At 38.0% G+C, this 25200-nt stretch overlaps 3 protein-coding genes and 1 non-coding gene across 4 annotated transcripts; all 4 read right to left on the bottom strand.

Moving 5' to 3' along the window:
- Positions 1–1484: 1484 nt before the first annotated feature.
- LOC141602170 (uncharacterized) lies at positions 1485–2797 on the bottom strand. The gene is made up of 4 exons (XM_074422476.1): positions 2122–2797; positions 1841–2029; positions 1597–1757; positions 1485–1535 (listed from the first exon to the last, which is right to left on the bottom strand). The coding sequence occupies exons 1-4, from the start codon at positions 2795–2797 to the stop codon at positions 1485–1487; spliced, it is 1077 nt and encodes a 358-aa protein (XP_074278577.1).
- Positions 2798–5977: 3180 nt separating this feature from the next.
- LOC141602169 (uncharacterized) lies at positions 5978–7186 on the bottom strand. The gene is made up of 2 exons (XM_074422474.1): positions 6239–7186; positions 5978–6133 (listed from the first exon to the last, which is right to left on the bottom strand). Exons 1-2 carry the CDS (start codon positions 7184–7186, stop codon positions 5978–5980), a joined length of 1104 nt encoding a protein of 367 aa, XP_074278575.1.
- Positions 7187–8155: 969 nt separating this feature from the next.
- LOC141602168 (uncharacterized) lies at positions 8156–8830 on the bottom strand. Its single transcript, XM_074422473.1, has one exon. It carries the CDS (start codon positions 8828–8830, stop codon positions 8156–8158), a length of 675 nt encoding a protein of 224 aa, XP_074278574.1.
- Positions 8831–12299: 3469 nt separating this feature from the next.
- On the bottom strand, positions 12300–12406 carry LOC141603697 (small nucleolar RNA R71). Its single transcript, XR_012525554.1, has one exon. It is a non-coding gene; the product is annotated as a small nucleolar RNA R71 (small nucleolar RNA).
- Positions 12407–25200: the final 12794 nt, after the last annotated feature.

The following is a 25200-nucleotide window of genomic DNA, read 5'->3' as shown; positions in this document are numbered from 1 at the left end:
GAACATTGCACACCTAAAATTATTTCACATATAAAATAAATCTCCCGGTTCAGGTATAAATTTCGTGTTCACATTTCCTGCCTAGCTTGATATGAAATTACATGTATGATACTTACCATTACGTGAATAAATGCAATATATGATTTCCTCAAAATTACGTGCCAAAATACTGATCTATGTTCCCATTTCTCTACCAAGTAGAATCTTCAATACTTGTTTTTACATACCATTTTATTTAAAACAAATCTTAAAGATTGGGGCTACCCCCACCAACATTTAACTAATACCCAACTGATATCCAAAATTCAATTGCAAAACAGCCTTATAATACCGAGCTCAACATACAAACCTGGAAAATCTATTCTTTGGATCAGTATGACATAAATGGGTCATAAGCCCTCCAGGCATGGCAAGGGACATAAGCCCTCCAGACAGGCAACAACCCCACCCATAACACATTAAATCGGCGGATCCAAGCCGATAATCGCGGCTGATCCAAATCGAATAATCGGCGATCCGATGAGATAGTCAACATCACCTTTTCAATACACAAGAAGAAAATCTGACCAAATATTTATTCATTCAAAATAATTGGCCTTGCCACACACCTAATAACCATCCATTCCAGGGACATTCCCCCTGGATAGACCAAAACCAAAAAGAAAAACAAAACTAAGTTATTTTTGAGCCAGTAACCGACTCACAACCATCCACCATTTCCTGATCACCAGACTTTGCCTTGGAAGGAGGAGAATCCACTTCTTCTTCTTGACCCATACTGGCCAAATCAGGATACTGAGCGTCCAAAGCTGTCTCATCCCGGTCCGGATTCCAATTAGCCCGGTCAGATTCTGGATCTCTCATAGCATCAACCCGGCCTTTCCCGAAGAAGTATTGAGCAGCATCAGCCAACCTTGCCTCCACCAATTCCTTTTCAGCAGCAAGCTCCTCATTCTTTCTCAACTGATCCTGCATTGCCTGCTTCTCAGCCTCCAACTCCAGCCTGACAGCCTTCTCAGCATTTTTCGCAGCCACCTCACAAACTGTAGCAGCCCTGGTTGACTCCCTAGCTGTCCCCAACTGAGATTGAAGTACCACTTCATTACCCCTGGACGTTTGCAGGTCACGATTAAGTTTATCCAGTTTTTCCTCCAAACTAGAAACCCTAGCCTGGGCGTCTCTAAGCTGACAAGCAGTAGCCAGCCCGGCATCCAACCCCTACATACATACAAAATCAATCAGCCAAATACAAGGCAAAACAAAAACCACATGAACAATTAAAAAAAATATCCCTTTACAACTAACCTCCCTAGCCTGGGAAGCAAGTTCAGCAGCCCTTGTTACAAGAGAAGTCAGAATAGAAACCACCCTGGTAGACGACTCAAGGGTACTAGCAGACAATAGCTGGTCGCTCATCTTTGCAGAAAACTCATCTATCCGTGCCCGGGCATCATCCATGTCATCAATCCTAGCAGGCACTTGCCTTATACTCCTGAGTAGTTGAGCCGGGATAGGCTGTTTCTCTCCCTCCTCCTCTTCCAGGATAACATCTTCCCTCTTTCTTTTCTGAGCCTGGACGATCTCCGGTGACATTACCCTGGGAGGATCTTGAGGAGGCTGAACCTCAGAAACTAGGATATCAAGCGTTTTGTCACTTCCACTAGTCTCCTGGCTCTTGGACTGTTCTGCAATCCTAGCCACCCCAGCCTTCAAATCCTTTGCAGAAAAGCTGGCCAGCCTAGCAGAAGACCTAAATACTGAATATATAAAAAATACGTGAGTATCAAACAAAGAACGACAGGAAGATAACGGCCAACATAAAAGCATACAGAAGACATACAGGAAAGAGCAGTAGAACTAGGCTTGCCTTTGGGCACTCTAACCCCAGTCAGCTTGGTCTTCATATACCGGGGCAACAACTCCCTGCCCAAACTAGCTGGCCAGGTCCTCTCCTCCTCAGGAATAGCAAGGAAAGCCTCTATCCTGGAAACAGCCTCCTCATCAAGAGGATCACAACTCCAATCAGGAGCTGCAAAAACCGTCAAAGTTACACAGGTAAGAATCAAAATCCAGCAATTCCATGTAATATATATTGCAAAATAAAAAGTACAAGGAACCTACCACTCTCCAAGGGAGGATATCTCAGATAATCAAAGCCTGATCCCAAAGTCTCAGTCCGGACAAACAGGAAAGTCTTTGCCCAATTTTTATCATCTCCAGAGTCCAGGTTAGTAATTAATGGAGACATTTTCGATTTTATTCTCAAATTAAAGCGACCATCAACATGATTTTTCATATGATATACTGCCTTGATATCATTAATAGTAATTACAAGATTATGTTTAGCACATAAATTTTCAATAGAATGGACAAGTTTCCAAACCATTGGCATAATCTGAAAAGGTGACACCTCCATAGCACGAATGGTGTCAATCATTAAGGGAGTGAAAGGTAACTTACAGCCTGCTTTGAACGCCCATTCAAAAATACAGAACCAGCCAGGTGATACCCAGTTAGCCCTGACCGGACAAGACTCGGGGATCCATACCTCAGTTGATTCAGGAATTATTTTCTTCTCCCTTAGAATCTTGTCATAGTTTGTCTTTAGCAAGTTTTCCTCAGGAAAGGAAGAATCCAGAGATTGAAAAGCGGTAAAAACGAGAATCCACGATACTTGAAAGCCACAAAGACGAGCGGGAGGATCAATTTCCCTCACCTCTTCCTCTTGGATGTCTGTGGGTTCAGGCTCAACAGCAGCAGCAGCTTTCTGGGATGCAGGACGTTTCTTGGCTCCCATATCTCTGAATGTTCGATTTATTGTGATGAAATTGAAATTATTGAGAAAGTATAAATTAGCAGAACAAAGTTCCTGGGAAATAGAGGAGAATTTCAGAAGAATACTTAGCAAAGAAAGTGGAGGAAATTTGGTGAAAAATAACCTCGCCCTAAATACCGTATTTATAGAAAATCTATAACGGTATGAAAACCCTAGGGATTGCAAAACTCTCAGCATGACATCACCTAGCCGTTATAGTGTTCAACGGTAACTAGGAGTCTAAGAGTCATTGATTAAGTGTAAGTCTCTTTATTATTCAACCCGGTAAAATTGACATCTCACCCCTGGCCTGATCCAGCACGGGTAAAATGTCAAGGGGCAATTGTTAGGCCCAGATTAACCTGGCCTGACCATAACCTGGCCTGACCTTACAAGGCCGATTGAAGAAAACAAAGACCGGACAAATCTAACTATTATTTAGTTGTTGAAGAATATTACGGCAAGCAGGCTACTAAATCCTGGAAGAGAAGCCTGATGGTCAGTATAGAATAGCTTGCGATTATTAAAGCAGGTGGATTAAGAAGATAAACAAGAAATACGATTGTATAAGTCAAATAACCGTGTCCTATTCTCAAGGAAGACCAAGACTAATTATGGGACTACATCATCCATGAACTTAGACGTGCAAAAGGGGAAAAGGCTAAGAATCAGTTGGAGAAGAACCAGTCAACCGAATTAATTGGGAATGCGCCCTATTAATCCGGCAACAACCCCGACAAAAGAGAAGAACGTTGGAGATCAATACAACGTTCATGATTATGACTATAAATATTGTGATCTAGCATTTGTAAATTGATTCATCAATATAAGATTACTTCACTACTTGTTATTTTACGATCATCCAATTACCAAATTTGTATTCAGTTTATTCAAATAGCATAAGCATTATTCTTTTCATATAGTTATTCTTTGTAATTCATTTATAAATACTCCAAACATATAGAGCTAGATACCCATCTTATTTCTCAATCAAGCCGGACCCATTCAGGGAAAATCCTGCTAAAACAATGGGGTTGTTTCTGATATTTGGAAATGATTTCAGGGTGCAGCAGCGTGTCTCCATAATGCTTACCAGGCTACTTTGTTGGTGGCCCATATTAATATTCTGAATGGGGATTTTGACAAGCTGAGGTCGAAGCTTGATTTTGCTTAAGGTGATCTGGTTGCTGTCAAAGCTGATCTAGCAAGGATGCAGGCTGAGCGAGATAGTGCCAGGGCTGAGGCTGGGTCAACTAAGCAACTTCTTCAGGAGGAATTGGACAAGAATGAGGAGCTTAACCTTGAGAAGGATTACTTGGAGGTCAAGCTTCATGATGCTGCCTTATATTTCTTTATCAAGGGCAAGGTGGCAGCTATGTCTGAACCTATGGAGGCCAGGGCGAATTTGGACCCTGAAGCTGAAATGGCTATTGCTGCTGCCACGTATCCTGACCTGCACAACCTTTGTGATGATCAAGGGGAGGACTCTCGAGGGGAGCAGGATATTGATGCTAAGCCGGGTGCAGGCGTAAAGCAGGCTAAGAATGAGAGTGCTAGCGCTGCTTCCAAAGGGGAGTAGTAGTTTTTATAATGATTCGAAAGTATTTGTCCCATCCAAGGGGGATGTCCCTGGAAGAACAATTTAGAGAAGTGGTTTGGATAAAACACCTTTCCCTCTGTCATGATGCGTCCAGCTGGTTTTTTTTGTGCGGCAAATAGTCAGGTCAGGCCATTATTTTATGCCTGATTGGTCCTGTTATTCACCGTATCTGGTATTGGTTACCAACTTCGTTAGGCACGACAGGGTGTAAAATAAAAAGTAAAAATTTTAAAAAAGCTATATATAATAGAGTAGCCCTCAATGCCGAAGACTTATTCATGTAATCAACATATCATCTATAATTATTCAGGATTCAAAAATTCAAGTCATCAACAGGGTTAGTTGCAGGAGTTTTTATGCACAAATGATACAAGTAGTTGAGCACATAAAGTAGGTAAATATTTCAGGCAAACGTTTCAGGTAAGTCATGTAGAACAAGGCAGGCAAGACACAAATATTTTAATGAATTACTTTTACCTGATTGGGACAGGATAGAGCTTGTTTTATTACACAAGGAAGAGTTTCAAATGGGTTACATTCCAAGACCTTGGGATCATTTGTCCTTCCAAGGTTTGAAGCCTGTATGCTCCTTGTCCGACGACTGAATCTATAAGGTAAGGTCCTTCCCATGTTGAGGCCAATTTACCAGCTGATTTCTCTTTCTTATTTGGGAATACTTTTCGTAGGACAAGGTCTCCTTCCCTGAAAATTTTAATCTTGACATTTTTATTATAAGTTCTTGCTATTGCTTGTTGGTATGATGCTATCCTGATCTTGGCAAGTTGTCTTGCATCAAGTTGCTATTTGCTTCACTATTGATGAGTCATAATTATATGCATATTTATGCCTCCCCTTAATTACTTTTTTATACGGTTTCGTGCTAATTATATTATTTACATGCCTTTTATGTTAGAAAGTCGATACTTCCTCTATTTTATGTTTAATGCAAGAATGATGCATTTGAGGAGCAAATGAATGAAATGGGCCTCGCGGAGTGGGCGTGAAGGAATACGCGAAGTATGGCACGGGAATCCATAAGAATGAAGGAAGAGAAGTTAAGAAGACAAGACGAAGAAAAAAACAGAAACATAGTGATTCCTCGATCAACTACAAATGGGCTCGATCGAGGAAGTTGGTTATCCGATCGAGTAAGAGCAGGCTTGATCGAGGAACCCCTAATTTCCAGTTTTTTCCGCAATTTCCTTAAGTCGGTTATGTTTTACTATAAATACCTAATTCGTACCCTAAGTTTATTTACGTCTTATTTTACCTAGCTACGCTTTATATTACCCTAGAAACTCTCAAATACTCTTAGTTTAGTTTTATTATTATTGTTCGGATCTTTTAGCTTGTTCTTCATTATTATTACAGTATTATTTCTAATCTTTCCTCAGTTATTAATAATTCAATTGCTTGTTCATCTTTTGCTTTTAATTATGTTTTCCTTTATAATTATTATTGTTTTTTTTGGTGAAATGTAAGAATTTCCATTAAACCATAACAAAAGAGTTAAAACTACACCATTTCGGTTACAACTCAATTTCAGCTCTCTATAAGAGATGTTACAAATACAATTTAGCACTACTTAACCAAGATACATCTCTACTGTCTATTCCTGGATTTAGACGTGCTACAACTCGCATTTTAACCACCTTCATAATCATGTCAGTCACTAGAGCTGGCCTGAGTAAGCATCCATCAACTCTAGCTTTGTTCCTCTGCAACCAGATGTGGTAGTAGGCTACAAGAACAGCACACAAAAGCACACCTATCTTCAACTAAGAGTGCTGCCCTGTCCCTAGCAACTGTAAAAGATTAGTTACAGGTAGGGGAACACCCAACAGTTTGGCTAAGTTATCAAAAATCTTCCTGGTATACTCATATGTTTGAAACAAATGAGTATGATTTTCTATTCCTCTGCCACAGAGTAGGCAGTCAACATCATTAGCAATTCCTAGTGCAAGAAGATTCTCCTTGAGCAAGAGAGCCTCCCTAGAAACGAGCCATCCAATGAATTTATGCTTAGGAATATACCAAGAGTTCCAGAGCTGTTTATGCAAGGACACAGTCTGAAACTTCATTCTGAGCAATTCATAACCACTTTGGATTGTATACCCCGTAGTATCCAAAGCCCATTGTCCATTCGAGTAACTAGCAGCTAACTTGTCTTTAATCTTGCAAATAGATTTCCACCCCCAGCTTATATCAATACCTGGGTTGTAATCTTCCCAACTTTGTCCCTTCAAGTAGACCTGGTTTACCCACTTCACCCATAACCTATCTGGATTATAGTAAATCCACCAGACCAGTTTTCCCAGTGCTGCGATATTCCAAGTATGGCTATCCCTTAAGCCCGATCCCCCTTCTGTCGTAGGGGAACAAATTTTCTCCCAACTTACTCTCGGGGCTCTGATATAATCCACTCCTCCATCCCACAGATAATTCCTGCAGATGGAATTGATCTTGTTGAGCACTCCTTTTGGGATGACAAAAATATTAACCCAGTAGTTGTATAAAGCAGTCAAGACAGAGGATACTAATACCAATCTACCAGAGTAAGAGAGTTTTTTAGTCCCAAAACTTCTAATCTTGCTTATAAACTTCTCCACAAGAATACAACAGTCTGATTTTGACATTCTGCCACAGGTAATGGGAACCCCAAGATACCTGAATGGTAAGTGCCCTTCCTGAAATCCAGAGATTTGTAGTATATCCTTCTTAATCCAGTTTGGAACTCCATTGAAAAAGGCATTAGTCTTGGAAGAATTCATTTGGAGCCCAGAGGCATGAGAAAAGGTTTAAAATATCTCAACAGACCCATTATGGAAGCCACATCCCCCTTACTAAAGAGCAAGAGATCATCAGCAAACATGAGATGTGACAATTTCAAAGGACTGCAAAGAGGGTGATATTTGAATGGCAGAGTTGCAGTAGTGTGGTTCAGGATCCTACTCAAGTACTCCATAGCAATAGCAAGGGCTTGTTTGGAATGAGAGTAATTATTAAGAGAGTAATGAGAGCTAAAATAAGAAGAAATGGGAGGAGATTGGTGGATAGTGGTGGTTATGGAGGGTGGAAAGAGGAGGTGAGGAGGAATTATTACCTCCATATGGAGGTAATGCATTACTTGAGGGAGGAGGGGAGTAACAATTACTCCCTTAATGGAGGGACGATTACACTATATTTCCCCATTTCTATCCATTTTTATCTCCAACTCCCATCCTTTCCCTCCTTTTTTTAGTTCATTTTAGCTCTATTACTCCCTTAATTATTACTCCCATTCCAAGCAAGCCCTAAATAAGAGAGGAGACAGAGGATCCCCCTATCTCAGACCTTTAGCTCCTTTGAAATGGCCAAAACTCTCTCCATTCAAGACAAGAGAGTATGAAGCAGTTCTAGTACATTCCATGATTAGATGAATAAATTTGGGAGGAAAGTTTTAAAAAATCAACATCTGTTCCGGGAAATCCCAATTTACAGAGTCATAGGCTTTCTTTAAGTCCACTTTGAGCATGAACCTAGGAGAAACAGCCTTCCTATTATAACATCGAATCACATATTGACAAATTAATATATTTTCCACATTGCTTCTCTCCTTAATAAACCCACCTTGATTATCACTAATAATATGTGGAAGGATAGCTGAAAGTCTATTGCACATCAGTTTGGAAATACATTTATAAATGACATTGCAACAGGAAATGGGTCTAAATTAGGTGACATTTTGAGGTAAGTCACATTTAGGAATTAAGGTAACGAGTGTATGATTGAGTTGTTTCAAAAGTTGAACAATCTGAATAAAAATTTTCTATGGCCTCACACACAGAGTTACCCACAGTGTTCCAAGAATCCCTAAAAAAAGCATTAGAATACCCATCAGGCCCAACTGCCTTATGGGTAGGGATAAAAAATAATACCTGTTGTATCTCTTCATTGGTGACAAGAGTCAGCAGGATAGCATGACGCTCAGAAGTACAAAGCTTACCCATTTGGATCACATTTTGAGAAACTTTAGTAACTGGAGTAGATGTCCCAAGCAGATCAGTATAGAAATCAATGAAGTCTTTTTGAATCTGATCATTGTTTTCACAAAGGACACCCTTATTGTCTTCAATTTTCAAAACCTTGGCCCTTATTTGCCAGCCCTTAATAATACTGTGAAAATATTTAGTGTTGCGAGATTTCTGCACCAGAAATTCACGACAGGCATCCTCTAGGAACCTCACACTACTGGAAGCTTCAATCTCCATTTGAATGTGCTCAAGGTTCTGGGGGTCAGTTCCCAGTTTCCCCTGAATAGACTCTAAGTACATCTTTGCCCTGGCTGTATTATTTTCAACATCATCAAAATCAATCTTGTTTAGATTTTTGAGTGGCCACTTAAGATACTTAAGTTTGTTGACTAGGTTATACATTTTTTGTCCTAGGCCAATTTTTACCCCAATGCAACTTAACACAGTCTTGGAAATCAACAGATTGACTCCACATATTAAAATATTTGAAGCTCCTCCTCCTTTTATGTCCATCACATTGATTTTATACTACAAATGGGGTATAATCAAAGGTGCCCTCACAATAGAAGTGAGCATAGACTTGGGGATGATCATGGAGCCACCTCTGATTAAGCAGAACTCTATCTACTCTGCTGTACACTCTGGTGAAATGGTTATGCTTGTTACACCAGGTGAATAAAGACCCTGAGCCTGGACAATCCATCACCTCACACTCATCCACACAGTTCTTAAAATCTCTAATTTTCTCCTCTATGCTATGACCACCTAACCTTTCAGTTGGACTTAGGACAGTCTTAAATTCTCCACAGATAGCCCAAGGTCCCTGAGTCTGATTCTTAATCTGACAAAGTTTATCCCACAACTCTTTTCTCTCCTGAGTCCCATTAAAGGCATGCACCATAGTAAGGCTAAACGGGGCCCTAGACTCCAAGTCCATTGCTACTAGGTGTATAAATTGAGCATTATATTGCATAATTTGAACATTAAACATGACAGGGTTCCAAATTATCTAAACCCTACCTCCTTTATGATACTGGGTGTTAGTAGTAATACACTAAGAGTTGCAGAGGTTATTCCTAACAGCATTTAGAGACAAAGGCTTAACCTTTGTCTCAAGGAGGCCAAAAAATCCAATCTGGTGGTGATGTAAGAAGTTCTTGATGCAGTTTTGTTTAGATGGACTATTCAACTCCCTAATATTCCAGAAACCCCAATTATACATTACCCCCATCAGGAGGTAATTCACTACCATTTGTCCCTATTCCTACTTTAGGAGTAACATTTTTAAGGGTTTCCAGAAGAATTTGGGTACCAAATTACATAGATTTAAGGCCTGTCTCCACGATTTCTTGCCTACTCAGACGGATAATCTTACGGGCAGGGGTATTAACAACATGATATTTCCCATTTCTAGTCCATGAAACTTTATAATTGTTTGGTTTCTCAATAAGAGTACTTACAGCTGCAGAATCAGTGGAAGGCGGAGGATAAGTCACAACTGGGAGAACAGTCTTCTTAGGTTGTTGCTTAGGCCTCCATTGTTTCTTCCCCAACTAATTAGTAGCCTTCTGAGGAGCCTCTTTCTTGCCTTTCCTGCATTTAGTGGCTTCGTGTCCAACTCCCTTACATTGAGTGCAAAGGAGAGGTTTCCATTCAAACTCCACTTTCAAACAGACAGTGCTACCATTAACAACTCAGAATTTGACAGTGTCAGGGATTGATTGACCAAATGGAACATCAATCATAACACGGGCAAATCCAAGACACATCTTTTCTTGTATAACATCATCACACCTGACAAATTTACCCATGAGACCAGCAATTCGGGGCAAGCACTTTCCCCCAAAACTTGAGGGGAAGATTGAAAATTTTCACCCAAACTGGTACTTCTTTAATATCCTCTTTCTCCAAGGCGACACCTTTATCTCAAGGCCGAACAATTAAAGGTTTATTGTCGAAAAGGAAATAACCTTGTTGAAGGATTTGATTCCGAGCATGACTAATCCGAAAGCGAACAAGGAATACTCCATTAGAGCAAAAGGAGATCTTATCTATTGGATAGTTGGCCCAGAGACGCTTAAGAAAGCCTTCAACCACCTCCACAGGCGGATTCGCCCCAAGGACAAAGCCGTGAACAGAGTTCTTCCAATATTTTAACTCTTCTTTCACATCATCATCTGAAAATTGTAACAAATCTGAGGGTTCTTTTGGAATGCTAGTTAAGGGCTATTTTCCCCTTCTGGTTTGAATAACCAATTTATCATTTGAGCTAAAGCATCCAGGTCATAGGGAGGAATACAACCTAATTGGTTGAGATCCACCGTTTTCTGACTGCCTTCACAATCCGGTCGACCGATAACCACCGTAGTAGATGTCGATGCAGTACACGGGATCTGATTAGTTGTTGATTGTAGAGCATGATTTGAGATTAGAGGAGGGAATTGAATTAGATCAGTACAATCGATTGACATCGATAAATTTTAGGGTTTTGTTTTAGAGATTTTGTTCTTTTTTTAGGGTTTTTTAGTTTCTCTCTCTCTCTCTCTCTCTCTACATCTCTCATTTCCTCTTATAACATTACAACTTTTATTTAATTATTATTGTTTTTCCCTCTATTATGCGTAGCTAAACCTCTTATCTAGGGAGAATGGGGATTTAGGTTGTTAGAAGGGGATTATATTGATGAATTGATAGTTAAATTGCTCTTTGTTATTGTTCAGTTTGTTGGTTTGAATCTAGTTGATTAGCTTCGGCAGGGTTAATTAGTATTGCATAAACTAGGATTTTTACCGACCGGGTTAAGACTAATAAAGGCTACAATAACTGAATAGAATTAACTTAATGATAGTGATTGCATGTTAAATTAGATCTAAAGGACATATTAGAATCGACTGATCATATGACCTTAAACGACATACGTTGCTCTATCAATGAATTAAATCACACCCCGAATAACTACCTAATGAACCTAATACCTAGACCTTTTAATATTATTAAATTCGTCTTATTTACTGCAATTAGTTATTAGAAATCAAACAATCAAACCCCATAAAACTGTTACTTTAAGACAAACTTAGACATTAGCAAATAGATTTTTACCGCCTCTTTATGGATTCGATAACTGACTTATCACTAGCTATTTTGTTATTACTAAGCTAGGATTTATTTTGATTAAGGCCAAACGACTGAAAATAACCTTATCAAATTTGGCGCCGTTGCCGGCGAGGCAACAATTTTTCTGTTTGTTTTTGTTTATTTTTGTCTTTTGTCTCAGGGAGCATCACTTCCTTGAGACATTTTGATATTTTCTTGTTGTTTTCGTGTATGCCCAGGTTTTACAGGTCGGAGATTGTACCTTTTGATCCCGATCTAGAGAAGACTTTTCGCTATAGACGAATGTTTCAAAGAGAAGTAGGTCATGAGGAAGACTTTAGTACACTTAACTACGAGTGGTTTACTTTTGCAGAAGATTCGTCCTTTGAAGAGGACACACTTATTTCTGTAACCGTTACTCCTATAACGTTGAAGATGCCGACCATGGCAAGTCATTCCGAACCCACCGTTGATTCCATTCCTAAAGACTTCAAGCTCCCTACCACTGATAAAGGGACTTTTGAGAAATTTATTTGGAGAAAAAGCAGGCGAGGACCCCGCTAAGCACATGGAGAAATTTGTTACATATTGTTGTTCTATTCCTTTGACAGCTAGGGTGACTCAAGATCAAGTGAAACAAACTCTTTTTCCTTTATCTTTGAGAGATGATGCAGCAGAATGGCTACGTGACTTGGTTTTGGAGGCTGATGCAATAACTAACTGGACTTCACTAGCTCTTGCATTCTACAAGAGGTATTTTCCACCACAGAAGACTAATGCTCTTAGAAGCCAGATCACAAGTTTTAAACAAGGTCCTACTGAAGATCTTAGTGAAGCCTGGGTTCATTTCAAAAGGCTAGTTCGATTCTTCCCCCATCATAGCTTCCAGATTTGGTTTCTTTGCAACCAGTTTTACAACGGGTTGTACGACGATCACACAGCTTTGCTTGATTCAGCTGCTAATGGGATATTCCAGGATAATATTAATGACGATAATGCTTGGAAGTTGATTGATCAAATAGCTACTCACACTACTGAGTATGGTAACCCAGGGGAAGTACGAGAGGAAGTGGTTCAGATAATGTCATTGCGGCACAGCTGGAGGCCTTAACGACTCAAATAGCTGAATTAAAGACATCTTAGTCTTTGGGTAATAAGCAAGAAATAGTTCATATGGTTCAACAAGAGGTGTCCTGTGAGAGATGTGGGATAGATGGCCACATTGCGGCCAAGTGTATGAGTACCATTGAATAAGTTCATGCTTTCCAGACTTTCAAGCAAGGTACTCCTTAATCTAACTTCTTCCCTGAAAGGAGTCAGAATGTATTTGCTCAAGCCCCGCCGCAAAATACTTATATTATTCCTCCAAATCGTGGTAATCAACCACAAGGAAACTTTGTTCGCCCAAATCAAGGAGGTTTTCAACATATGCAGCCTCCTCCTCAAGCTCCAAGTAATGAGATGGCAGAGATGAAGGCTCTATTGCAACAAAGTTTGAAGATCCAACAAAAGCAAATGGCTCAGATTTCCAATCTAATGGCTCACAACAAGATGTTAGATACTCAAGTTGCTCAAATGGCGGCTCAAAATCCTTCAAAACAATCCGGCAATCTTCCTCCTCAAGGTAAATAAGCACATGAGCAAGTTAATTCTATTTCTTTGAGGAGCGGTACTACTTATTAAAGTCCGGATGTGGCCATTGTTGAAGAGGAAGTTCCTTACATGCATCCTAAGGGATTGGGTAATCTTGAGCTAAGTGATGATGAGAAAGAAGTTTGCAAGGATCAAACACGGATAAGCAAAAAAGCGAAAAAGCGAGAACAACATTGGATCCTAGATCGAGCCCAACCAGGATTGATCGAGGAACCACCGTGCTCGATCGAGTACTACATGGCCTCGATCAAGGCACCCCCCCCCCCCAGTTGACAAAATTTCGCATGTTTCAGCTACGACATTGGAAGAAAATAGGATCTTCGATGAAGTGACTACTGGACTCGATCGAGTCACCCATGTAACTGACGATAATGTTTCCAAACCGACTTCTAAAGCTAAAGAAGCTGAGCCAATTAAAATTCAACTACCTTTTCCTCAACGATTGCAGAAATCTAAGCTTGAACAACAGTTCGGGAGGTTTATGGAGGTAGTGAAGAATCTTCAAGTGAGTGTGCCATTTACTGAATTGGTAACTCAAGTGTCGGCATATGCTAAATTTTTGAGAGAGATTTTGTCAAAGAAGCGGTCTTTTGATGAAGTTGAGATGGTAGCATTCACTTAAGAGTGCGCGACCGCACTACAAGCTAACTCACCACCTAAACTAAAGGATCCAGGGAGTTTTTCTATTCCGTGTCATATTGGTAGTATAGCTATTGATAAAGCCCTTTGTGATTTAGGGGCTAGTGTTAGTGTCATGCCGTATTCTATATGCAAAAAGTTAAATATGGGTAAACTACGTATCACTAATATGACCTTGCAAATGGCCAATATATCTTTAAATAAGCCTATGGGTGTCTTAGAGGATGTGCCAGTTAGAGTAGGGAAGTATTTCATTCTAGTTGACTTTATCGTTATGGATATGGCTGAGGACTCTCAAGTACCCATCATTATTGGTAGACCATTCCTTCACACCGCAGGAGCACTCATAGATGTTAGGGATGGTAGTTTGACACTAAGAGTCAGGGGTGGCACTATTAAATTTGTTCTTGATAATTCTTTAAAGCGTCCCCATTCAGTAGCTCCTTGTTATATGCTTCATGTTGTTGATCCACTTATTGATGATTCCTTTACTTTGTGTTTTGACAGGAATTAGTATGACTCCCCTGCTGCTGCATCATATCCATGGAGTAAGGAAGTACATGAAATAGAGAAGTTGATTTATGAAGATGAACCTCCTTCTGAGATGGTTTACAACTGTGATGGGAGTGTTGACTTGGAGGCCGAGTTGGATGCTTTGGAAGCAGAGATATTCAAAGAGGAGCCCGTCGGAATTTATGAGATAAAGCAAGCTCGTATGATGGATGAAGTGCCCTATCTCCTTCCTCAAGAAGATGACTTGAAGAGCGATGAACATACTTGCTCATATTTTATATTAGAATTTGAGTTTGATGAGTCAGAACTTTATTCATTGCTTATATTCTTTGCTTGGACTATTTATTGGTGCTACTTATGTTTGTGTGTAGCACATGCGCTACTTTTTGATTTACTATTACGCGCTTTAAGTTTTATTGATTGTGGCATTTGTTTTAAATGCAGAATATTTGCTCGCCAGATGAGTATTTGATCGAGTGCTGCCAGGATCGATCGAGTACCCAAGCTTTTTGGGTTTAATTCGTAGCTGTCTTGGATAGGAATTGCGCGGTTGATCTTTTTCCCCTATTTTTGCAGCTGTTTTGGGAGAACTCCTATACTCTTACCCGGTATTCTCTTTCCTTGTATCTACTTTTACTGTATTATCTCTATTTATTTTCCATTCCTTTTGTTAGATGTGTCCTTTAGGTTGCTGCAATTTTTGTGTGATTACTATGCTGTAGGCGTCACAATGAGGACACTGTGACATTTAGGTTTGGGGGAGGAGTCTTTATTTAAGTTGTGTGATTTACTTATTGTTTTGTGCATTTATATCAAAAATCCATAAAAAAAAAATTCAAAATACATAAACAACTTTTTCCTTTGTTTAAGGTTGAGTCTTGGTGAATTTAATAACAATGATGTTAAATTGCATTGTTTTTGCATTTGAATCCCATATAGTTGTCCATGTACATTGTTTTGACCCGTTATTTATGAAAACAAAGCTCATAACTCGAGTCTTGACCGTATTGAGATGCCTTATGCTAATTAGATTTGACTAAATTATGTTTGTAAACTACTTCAATTCTGAGGTCTATAGAGCTTCCTAGGCCAGAAACATCAATAAACTGGTCTCATTTGTCAATTAGGCTTGAGTGTGGTTTCTGCTTGTGGAATATGTAATATCAAACTACATAAATGTGACATTGATTCCTTGATACTTTTATTGCTTTCATTTGACTAAGTACATGTGGATAGGCGGTTCTTACCATTCAAATAAGCCTTATATTACCTTTTTGTTAGCCCGTTTGAACCCTTGTAGCCAATCTTTAAATTACATCCTATGAGCTACAACCCAAAAATTTGCCTACCTTTTGGGGACAGTCGCAGTTGCTTATTTATCTTGTCTATTTTGCTATTATGGTTGGGTTAGGAATTATTGTTGTCATGTCGGTATAGCAAAGTACTTTTTAGCAATTGTGTTGTATCCTTGTGTTGGAAAAAGAAAAATATGAAGCAAAAGAAAAAGAGAAAAAAAAAAGACAAAAAAAAGAAAAAAATTGAAAAGAAATGGGAAAGAAATTGGTTGCTTCATTTGGTTTTGTCAAGGATAAAAAAGATGGTCGTTAGAGTCTAATGCATATTTGGAGAGTACCTCATAAGCTCTCATGTGTTGTAAAGTTGAGATGATTTCTCTAGATGGGTTGTATTCAAGCTTACTTTTGTCTAGAAGTGGCTTTGGTTTAGCGCTGCGACTACCATCTTAGCTCCACATATCCGTGCTTTGGCACAAACCATTTCTATCCCTTTAACCCATTTGCCACCCTTATTGTCCTTGATACATGTACTTTTGTCTACATAGTGGATGCATACTATTTGGGGAAATCTCTATCACATGAGATTGCATGCATGTTTCATAAGCGAAGTGAGTGTTTCTACTTCTTTCTATCTTCACATATAACTCACCCTTACATACTTATGAGTGTGGGAAATATCGATATATTTCTTCAAGAAAATTCGGATTATAACGAAATTAGAAATATGAAATTACGAGTCATAAACGAAATTGCATAAACAAAAGAATAGAGATTAAAATTAACCTTCGGTCCTAGCAATTTGGCCTAAGAACAAATATCGAGATCGATATTCTCTTAATCGTTGCACCCAAAATGCTCCGAGAAATGCCCCCTTTTTGCTAGAAAAGGAACCCTAATTCCTAAATAATATTTAGGGTTTTGTGATGAGAGTTTTTTTTAGGAAAAATCAAGTTAGAAAAATAATCCCCCTCTCTCTCCTTATAACCGTGTAACAAGAGGAGAAAAGAGAGGAATATTTTTTTCTTATTTTTCTCCTTTCTTTAAACCGTGTAACAACCCAAAAAAATAAGAAGAAAAATCTTCTTATTTTAGGTTGTTATCATATTTGTATAAAATGTGTATAATTTCAATTGTCATTTATGTCGTCACGTATTAATAAGTCCACACACTTAATACCTCTCCGTCATCATTTATTATGACAATATCGTATAATATATACATTAACTATAAATATCGCATATTTATAATTTGCTAATTAAATATAACCGTTTATGTTTAATTACGAATTAACATCTTAATTCGTTTAAGCTAACATTATATACAATAATTAAATATAACTGTTTATATTCAATTTACGAATTAACAATTAATTCGTCTCAGCTAATATTATTTAATTGTATTAAATAATCGACTTATCATCACATTGACTAACCTTTTAGTCAAATACATGGACTAACCTTTTAGTCATATAAGGCATCAATGTGATTATATTTTCATATAATCACATCTCTCAAACACATCCTTTAGGTGTGACTTTTAGGGACCAGTTGATCACCGCCATCAGTATGATAATAACTTCAAACTTCAAGCACGCCAACCGTTATTAGTAAACGTTAATCAACTGATAAAATAATAAGTATACCCTGTGAACCTATAAGAGATTTATACACGTTATCACACTAACTGTGGAGGACACTAGCTCCAACAATCTCCCACTTGTCCTCACAAGTGTATGTGCGATAGCCGGTTCTCATATCCTTAATTTCTCCCACTCAATGTAAAACAATTTGCAAATTCCGTATTCACAAAGGTCGTATTTTACAAGTGATCAATATCAAGAGTGGTTTTCCCGACTAGAGAGTAACTTAACTGATAAACGAATCATCATTCGAGCATGGCCATGCATTTCAGTTACAACTCCTTGAGTGGCCCTGAGAAATGACTAAACCTGATTAAAGTTGGATATTTTCTTCAACTTGAATCATGCAGATACAAGCACAGTATGAAATGACCCAGTAAAAATCTGCTTAGCCTCCTGTTACAGTCGACCATGAGAAAGAAACCAAAGTCACCCAAAAACTGCCTTGATCTCAAAAGACAGTCGATAGTCAAAACAATCGACTCTAGGAACACAATGGACGTCCAATCCACGACCTGGCACCGAATGTTTTTAAACATTTAGGACTCCATTACGCTGTCACAATGTCCTACGAGGTATCGTTATAACTCGCATCTGTGATCGATCAGCCAACCGTTTGACTTATGGCTCGTTGAACCCACCATCAATCAACTTCACAAAATTATAGCCAGAGTTATCAGCTCATGTAGGTGATTACGGACCAAAACAAATATAATGTAATTCAGTTCACTTTGTGGCGTTCAATGTTATCGTACAATCCACATGAAAAACAAAATATTAAATAATATTATGAAGTTATAAATACATATGAAAAAGATAATGTATCAAATCCATTAGTAACTAGTACAACTCAGGAACACGTTTAATTCCCATGGAAATAACGTTCCCTTCATGCTTATCATATTTCAATGGTTTAGTGAGAGGATCTGCGATGTTGTCATCCGAAGCAATCTTGTAAATCACTATCTCCTCTTGCTCCACGTAATCACGGATCAGGTGAGCCTTCCGATGTACATGTCTAGACTTGTTGCTAGACTTAGGCTCCTTGGCCTGGAAGATGACACCTCTATTGTCACAATAGATGGTGATTGGGTCATTCGAACTAGGAACTATGGTTAGTCCTTGTAATAATTGACGCATCCATATAGCTTCCTTTGCTTTCATACGAGTGGCATAGTACTCGGATTCAATAGTAGAATCTGCTACAACTTCCTGTTTGGAACTTTTCCAGCTGACCGCAGCACCATTAAGAGTAAAAACGAATCCAGACTGAGATTTTGAATCATCTCGATCCGTTTGGAAGCTAGCATCTGCGTAACCGATTGCACATAGCTTAATATCTCCTCCATAAGTCAATGCCCAATCCTTAGTTCTCCGAGATACTTAAGGATGTTTTTAATAGCTATCCAGTATGTTTCACCTGGATTGTTTTGGTACCGACTCGTCATACTCAATGCATATGCCACGTCTGGACGTGTGCATATCATGGCATACATGATTGATCCTATGGCTGATGCATAAGGAACACGACTCATGCGTTTAACCCCTTCCGGTGTCTTGGGTGACTGAGACTTGGTCAAATGCATCCCAGAAGTCATTGGAAGGTTCCCCTTCTTAGAGTTGGTCATGCTGAACCTTTCAAGAATCTTATCTAAATAAGACTCCTGACTCAGTGATAACATCCGTCGTGATCTATCTCGATAGATATGGATTCCCAATATGCATTGGGCCTCACCCAGATCTTTCATCTGGAAATTGTTCTTCAACCATCCTTTTACCGAAGATAAGAGAAGAATGTCATTCCCAATCAAGAGTATGTCATCGACATACAATATCAAGAAAACAATCTTGCTCCCACTCGACTTGACATATAAGTATGGTTCCTCGACCGATCGAGTGAAACCATACTTTTTTATCACCTGGTCGAAACGATGTTTCCAACTCCGAGAAGCTTGCTTAAGTCCATAAATGGAACGTTTAAGCTTGCACACTTTCTTATGATTTTCAGGATCTATGAAACCTTCGGGTTGTACCATGTACAATTCCTCCTCCAAATAACCGTTTAAGAAGGCGGTTTTCACATCCATCTGCCAAATTTCATAGTCATGAAAAGCGGCAATCGCTAAGATTATCCGAATGGAACGCAGCATAACTACAGGTGCAAAAATTTCATCATAATGCAATCCGTGCACTTGAGTGAAACCTTTTGCCACTAGTCGTGCCTTATAGGTATCTGGTTGCCCTTCTACAGAATGCTTTATTTTTTAAAGCCATTTGCACTGAAGAGGTCGTACCTTGTTAGGTAAATCAACAAGATCCCATACGTCATTCTCATACATGGAGTCCATCTCGGATCGCATGGCTTCAAGCCATAGCTTATAGTCGGAATAGGTCATGGCACCTTTATAAGTAGCGGGTTCATTACTCTCTAGGAGAAAAACGTCCTTTTCCTCGACCATACCAATGTATCTGTCTGGAGGATTAGAGACTCTACCCGACCTCCTAGGTTCCTGTGGAATATTAACCGTATCATTAGTTGAAGGAACATCTTCCTCCATCTGTTCCTCGGTTGTTGGCTCTTGAATATCCGACAGCTCGAAGGTTCTATTACTTGACTTATTCTCGAGAAATTCTTTCCCTAAGAACTTTGCACTAGCCGCAACAAAAACTCGATGTTCGGTAGGCGAATAGAAGTAATGACCAAACATTCCTTTTGGATAACCAATAAAGTATGTCTTGACAGATCACGGGCCGAGCTTATCCTCGTGTATCCACTTGACATAAGCTTCGCAACCCCAAACCCGAATAAAGGACAAGTTAGGGACCGTTCCCTTCCATATTTCATACGGAGTCTTGTCGACAGCTTTAGACGGACTTTTGTTAAGTATAAGAGCAGCTGACAAAAGAGCAAAACCCTATAATGAATCAGGTACTACCGTGTGACTCATCATGGATCGAACCATATCAAGTGGTGTTCGATTTCTCCGTTCGGACACACCATTTAATTGAGGTGTTCCAGGTGGAGTTAACTGTAAAACAATTCCACAGTCTTTAAGGTGTTGATCAAACTCATTTGAAAGATATTCGCCACCACGATCTGAACGGAGTGTTTTAACCTTTCTACCCAGTTGGTTCTCAACCTTATTCTGGTATTCCTTGAATATTTCAAAAGACTCACTTTTATGCTTCATTAAGTAGACATATCCATATCTACTCAAATCGTCCGTGAAAGTGATAAAATATCTATAGCCGTCTCTTGCGGTGATTGACATAGGTCCACATACATCAGTATGTATGAGTCCTAATAGGTCATTAGCGCGCATTCCAACACCTTTGAAGGAAATTCGAGTCATTTTGCCGATAAGACATGATTCACACGTGCCAAATGATGAGAAATCAAATGTGGGGATAGTCCCATTCTCAATGAGTTTCTTTACACGTTTTTCATTTATTTGTCCCATTCGACAATGCCATAGATAAGTTTGATCTTTGTCACTACCTTTAATTTCTTATTATTCACATGTAATATATCTGTAGTTTGATCTAAGATATAAATTCCATTCATGGAAACTGCTTTGCCATAAACCATTTCATTAAATGAGAAAATACAGCTATTGTCCTTTATTGAAAATGAAAAACCCTCTTTATCAAGTACGGAAACAGAAATAATATTCTTAGATAAACTGGGTACATAGTAACAGTTATATAAATATAACTCAAAACCACTCGGGAGCTGGATTACGTATGTTCCCATTGAGACTGCAGCAACTCTTGCTCCATTCCCGACTCGCAGGTCCACATCACCCTTTTGCGAGGGGTGTGATGTTTTTTAGGCCCTGCAAATGATTACACAGATGAGAACCACAACCAGTATCTAGTACCCAAGTTCCGAAACTTGTATGGTTAATCTCAATCATATGAATATAAGATGACATACCAACAGGAGTGATGCGGCCTGCTTTTATGTCCTCACGGTACACGGGACAGTTCCTCCTCCAATGCCCAGTCTTTTGACAATGGTGGCGCTTAACGTTACCGTCCTTGCTCTTTGCCTTGTCTTGTGAGCCACTAGTCTCACCAGGCCCACTCTTACCATTTCCTGACTTCTTAAACTTTGGCTTTCCTACAGTTAGATCGCCGTGAGCTTTGCCCTTACCCTTATTCTTGTTGGAAATCATGAGAACATCTTGCTTCATGCTCCCACTCAATTTCATATCCTTTCCGGTCTGTACGAGAAGTGAGTGTAGCTCATGAGGACTTTTCTTCATGTCATTCATGTAGTAATTTCCCCTGAAGAGGGCAAAGCCATCATGAAGTGAATGAAGCATACGGTCAATGACTATGCTCTCACTGATTTTGCAATCAAGTGCCTCCAGTTTCTTGACATTCTCAATCATGTTAAGAATGTGTGGGCTAACCGGTTGGCCCTTCTGGAGTTTCGCATCAAAGAAGCGACAGGTATGCTCATAAGTAACGATTCTCGGTGCTTTTGAGAACTCATTAGTGAGCGTGGTGAAAATCTTGTTTGCACCTTGGGCAATGAAGCGTCTTTGCAAATTGGTTTACATTGCAAAAATGAGTACGTTCTTTATCGCACCCTCTTCCATGATGAAATCACTATAAGCAAGTGACTCGTTAGCTGTTGCATTGGGGCCTGGGTTTGGCGGTATTAGCTCAGTTAAGTACTTGAACTTACCGTCAGCAATGGCAGCATTCCGTAATGATGCCTCCCAGTCCGCAAAGTTGGACCCGTCATTCTTCAGTCGTGTGAACTGATTCATGTGGTCCATGAAAGTTTTGAGCCAGGACTCGCGTGCAAGTGTGGCACTTGGCATAGGGATATCATTATTTCCAGCCATTTGTTGTAAGCAGTATTATCAATATAAAACAAATTCTACACTGCGAAAAGAAGAAGAAAAATATAATAAGCATACTCATCGTTATGATTTAAGTCTAATGCAAAAACTGTTATACTGCGAAGATTCAAGCATTTATACAATTGACCTCCCTCAAGAATTATATAAATGATCCCAAGACTCAATTATCTGTAAATTGATAAGCCAACCTTTTGGCTAATTCTACTTTTAGAATTCTTGGTTGATAAATTTCTGTAAATTCTATCTATAGTCCATCATAATCACGAGAAACTCTTCGCATTATAATGTTGAGGTAAAATAAGTCAACACAAACTACTTACCCAACGTAGAAGGGGTCACATGGAGAGTAAGGTCCTATATGCCTACCGACGAAGAAGGGATTCATAGTTGTTTGGCCTATAATGACTAGTCTCAATTTTAGTTTTAGAGGAAGATCCCATCAACTTTATTTTAATTCATTTTAAGTGAACTAATATCTAGCATGCGAGAATGAATAAACTAAGATGATGGCTTAAAATAGTGTGACATCTTTATATCCATGATAACTAACATTCAAACTATATGAGTCAATTTTCATGCATATAAGTAGGTGGTTTGGTTTAGGCGGAATATGATGCACTAATTATCAAGCGAAGAAAAGCAATGAGAATGGAAAAACGAAAACAAAAACAAAGTCCTAGTGTGGCCTATCTACCAAAATGAATATAAATACAACTTTGGAATCCTTCCTCGGACCCGAGAAGCTTGTCTTGATGTTCCATCTTGGTCCATGTAGCGGGAGTGAGCAATCCAATCTCCATCTTTAGTCTTCTCAAAATTACAATTAATAAATTACAAAATAAACCTATTTACATTCTAATTTCAAAACCATAATACTAAAGAAAACTAAAGGAGATTCGAGATCTCAAAATTACATCAAGACTATGTTTCCATCATTACGAAAACATAATCAACTAAGGCCACACTAGGTAATACAAAATTACATCCGATTGCAAAAATATGTAAATAAACCATTCAACAATTCATACAACTAAATAAAATGCATCAACTATAAATTAACCATTCAAGACATAATTCCTTAATTATGTAGTGTAATTTATCCAAACCACTTATTTTAAAATGATCAAAATTATGTGACAATTCCTCAATTACTCACAATAATTCCAATCTTAATACACATTAGCTTGTAATATGAATTAATCTAACATTATTTTAAACCACTTTAAAATAATTGGGTATCTTTAATTTGTGAACTTTTTTCACAACAAAACAATCGTACATTATAGATCTAATGTATAATAATTATTGGCCAAAACAAACAAACAAAAATGATTTTTTTTTCTCTCGGCATTTCTTAAAAAAAAAGAAAAACAGTTTTTTTTTTCATCCTCTCGGCATTTTGCCCTAAAAGTAGAAAAAAAAAAAATTTCTTCTTCTCGGCATTCTGCCCTAAAAAGTCGAAATAAAACAGTTTTTTTTCTTTTTCTCGAAAATAACCCTTTTAATGTGAACAAATTTGTTTAATGTTCCTACTATAACAAGATTGGCATAATCATCAACTTTTAATTTAAACATGGATCCAAACTAGATGATTCAATTTAACCTCTTAAAATGAATATCTAAATTATGATTAAATCTTTCTCAAAAAAAAAAAATTATGATTAAATCGATTATCCGAATATTTGATTCATCACAATTGATTTGAACATTATTAAATTAACTTGTATGCCAAAACTATATAGCAAAAACAAATGAAGATCATCAAACAAAACAATTTCCATTTACATTTCAATTTAATTCTTATTAAATCAAAACATCTACAAATGTATCATATTATCATGTTAACATATTAAAACAACAATATCAATAAATCAAAATGGAAACAAAGAATCAAAAAAAAAAACATCTCGGCATAAAAATTTGTTGCGGCCGAAATTTTTTTTTTGATTCAATTCATTTATGAAAATCATATAAAATAATTTCGTAACATGTGCTCTGATACCACTTGTGGGAAATATCGGTATATTTCATCAAGAAAATTCGGATTATAATGAAATTACAAATATGAAATTACGAGTCATAAACGAAATTGCATAAACAAAAGAATAGAGATTAAAATTAACCTTCGGTCCTAGCAATTTGGCCTAAGAACAAATATCGAGATTGATATTCTCCTAATCGTTGCACCCAAAATGCTCCGAGAAATGCCCCCTTTTTGCTTGAAAAGGAACCCTAATTCCTAAATAATATTTAGGGTTTTGTGATGAGAGTTTTTTTTTTTTTAGGAAAAATCAAGTTAGAAAAATAATCCCCCTCTCTCTCCTTATAACCGTGTAACAAGAGGAGAAAAGAGAGGAAGATTTTTTTCTTATTTTTCTCCTTTCTTTGAACCGTGTAACACCCAAAAAAATAAGAAGAAAAATCTTCTTATTTTAGGTTGTTATCATATTTGTATAAAATGTCTATAATTATCATTTGTCATTTATGTCGTCACGTATTAATAAGTCCAAACACTTAATACCGGTCCGTCATCATTTATTATGACAATATCGTATAATATATACATTAACTATAAATATCGCATATTTATAATTTTCTATTTAATATAACCGTTTATGTTTAATTACGAATTAACATCTTAATTCGTTTAAGCTAACATTATATATAATAATTAAATATAACTGTTTATTTTCAATTTACGAATTAACAATTAATTCATCTCAGCTGATATTATTTAATTGTATTAAATAATCGACTCATCATCACATTGACTAACCTTTTAGTCAAATACATGGACTAACCATTTAGTCATATAAGGCATCAATGTGATTATATTTTCATATAATCACATCTCTCAAACACATCCTTTAGGTGTGACTTTTAGGGACCAGTTGATCACCGCCATCAGTATGATAATAACGTCAAACTTCTAGCAAACCAACCGTTATTAGTAAACGTTAATCAACTGATAAAATACTAAGTATACCCTGTGAACCTATAAGAGATTTATACACGTTATCACACTAACTGTGGAGGACACTAGCTCCAACAATGATTGCATGA

The sequence above is a fragment of the Silene latifolia genome, chromosome 9 (genome assembly GCF_048544455.1).
Source record: "Silene latifolia isolate original U9 population chromosome 9, ASM4854445v1, whole genome shotgun sequence".
Taxonomy (NCBI): Eukaryota; Viridiplantae; Streptophyta; class Magnoliopsida; order Caryophyllales; family Caryophyllaceae; genus Silene; species Silene latifolia.
Note: the sequence above shows the minus strand (reverse complement) of the source record. Positions and strands in the feature narration are given on the sequence as shown.

What these genes read in the sequence shown, in the direction of transcription:
- LOC141602170 (XM_074422476.1), bottom strand. Translation starts at nt 2,797, where the DNA reads ATGGGAGCCAAGAAACGTCCTGCATCCCAGAAAGCTGCTGCTGCTGTT. An exon ending in ATATCCTCCCTTGGAGAGTG is followed by an intron (nt 2,030 to 2,121) that starts GTAGGTTCCTTG and finishes CGGTTTTTGCAG; the next exon opens with CTCCTGATTGGAGTTGTGAT. An exon ending in TAGTTCTACTGCTCTTTCCT is followed by an intron (nt 1,758 to 1,840) that starts GTATGTCTTCTG and finishes TTATATATTCAG; the next exon opens with TATTTAGGTCTTCTGCTAGG.
- LOC141602169 (XM_074422474.1), bottom strand. Translation starts at nt 7,186, where the DNA reads ATGAATTCTTCCAAGACTAATGCCTTTTTCAATGGAGTTCCAAACTGG. An exon ending in TGTTGGGTGTTCCCCTACCT is followed by an intron (nt 6,134 to 6,238) that starts GTAACTAATCTT and finishes ATCTGGTTGCAG; the next exon opens with AGGAACAAAGCTAGAGTTGA.
- LOC141602168 (XM_074422473.1), bottom strand. Translation starts at nt 8,830, where the DNA reads ATGTATAACCTAGTCAACAAACTTAAGTATCTTAAGTGGCCACTCAAA.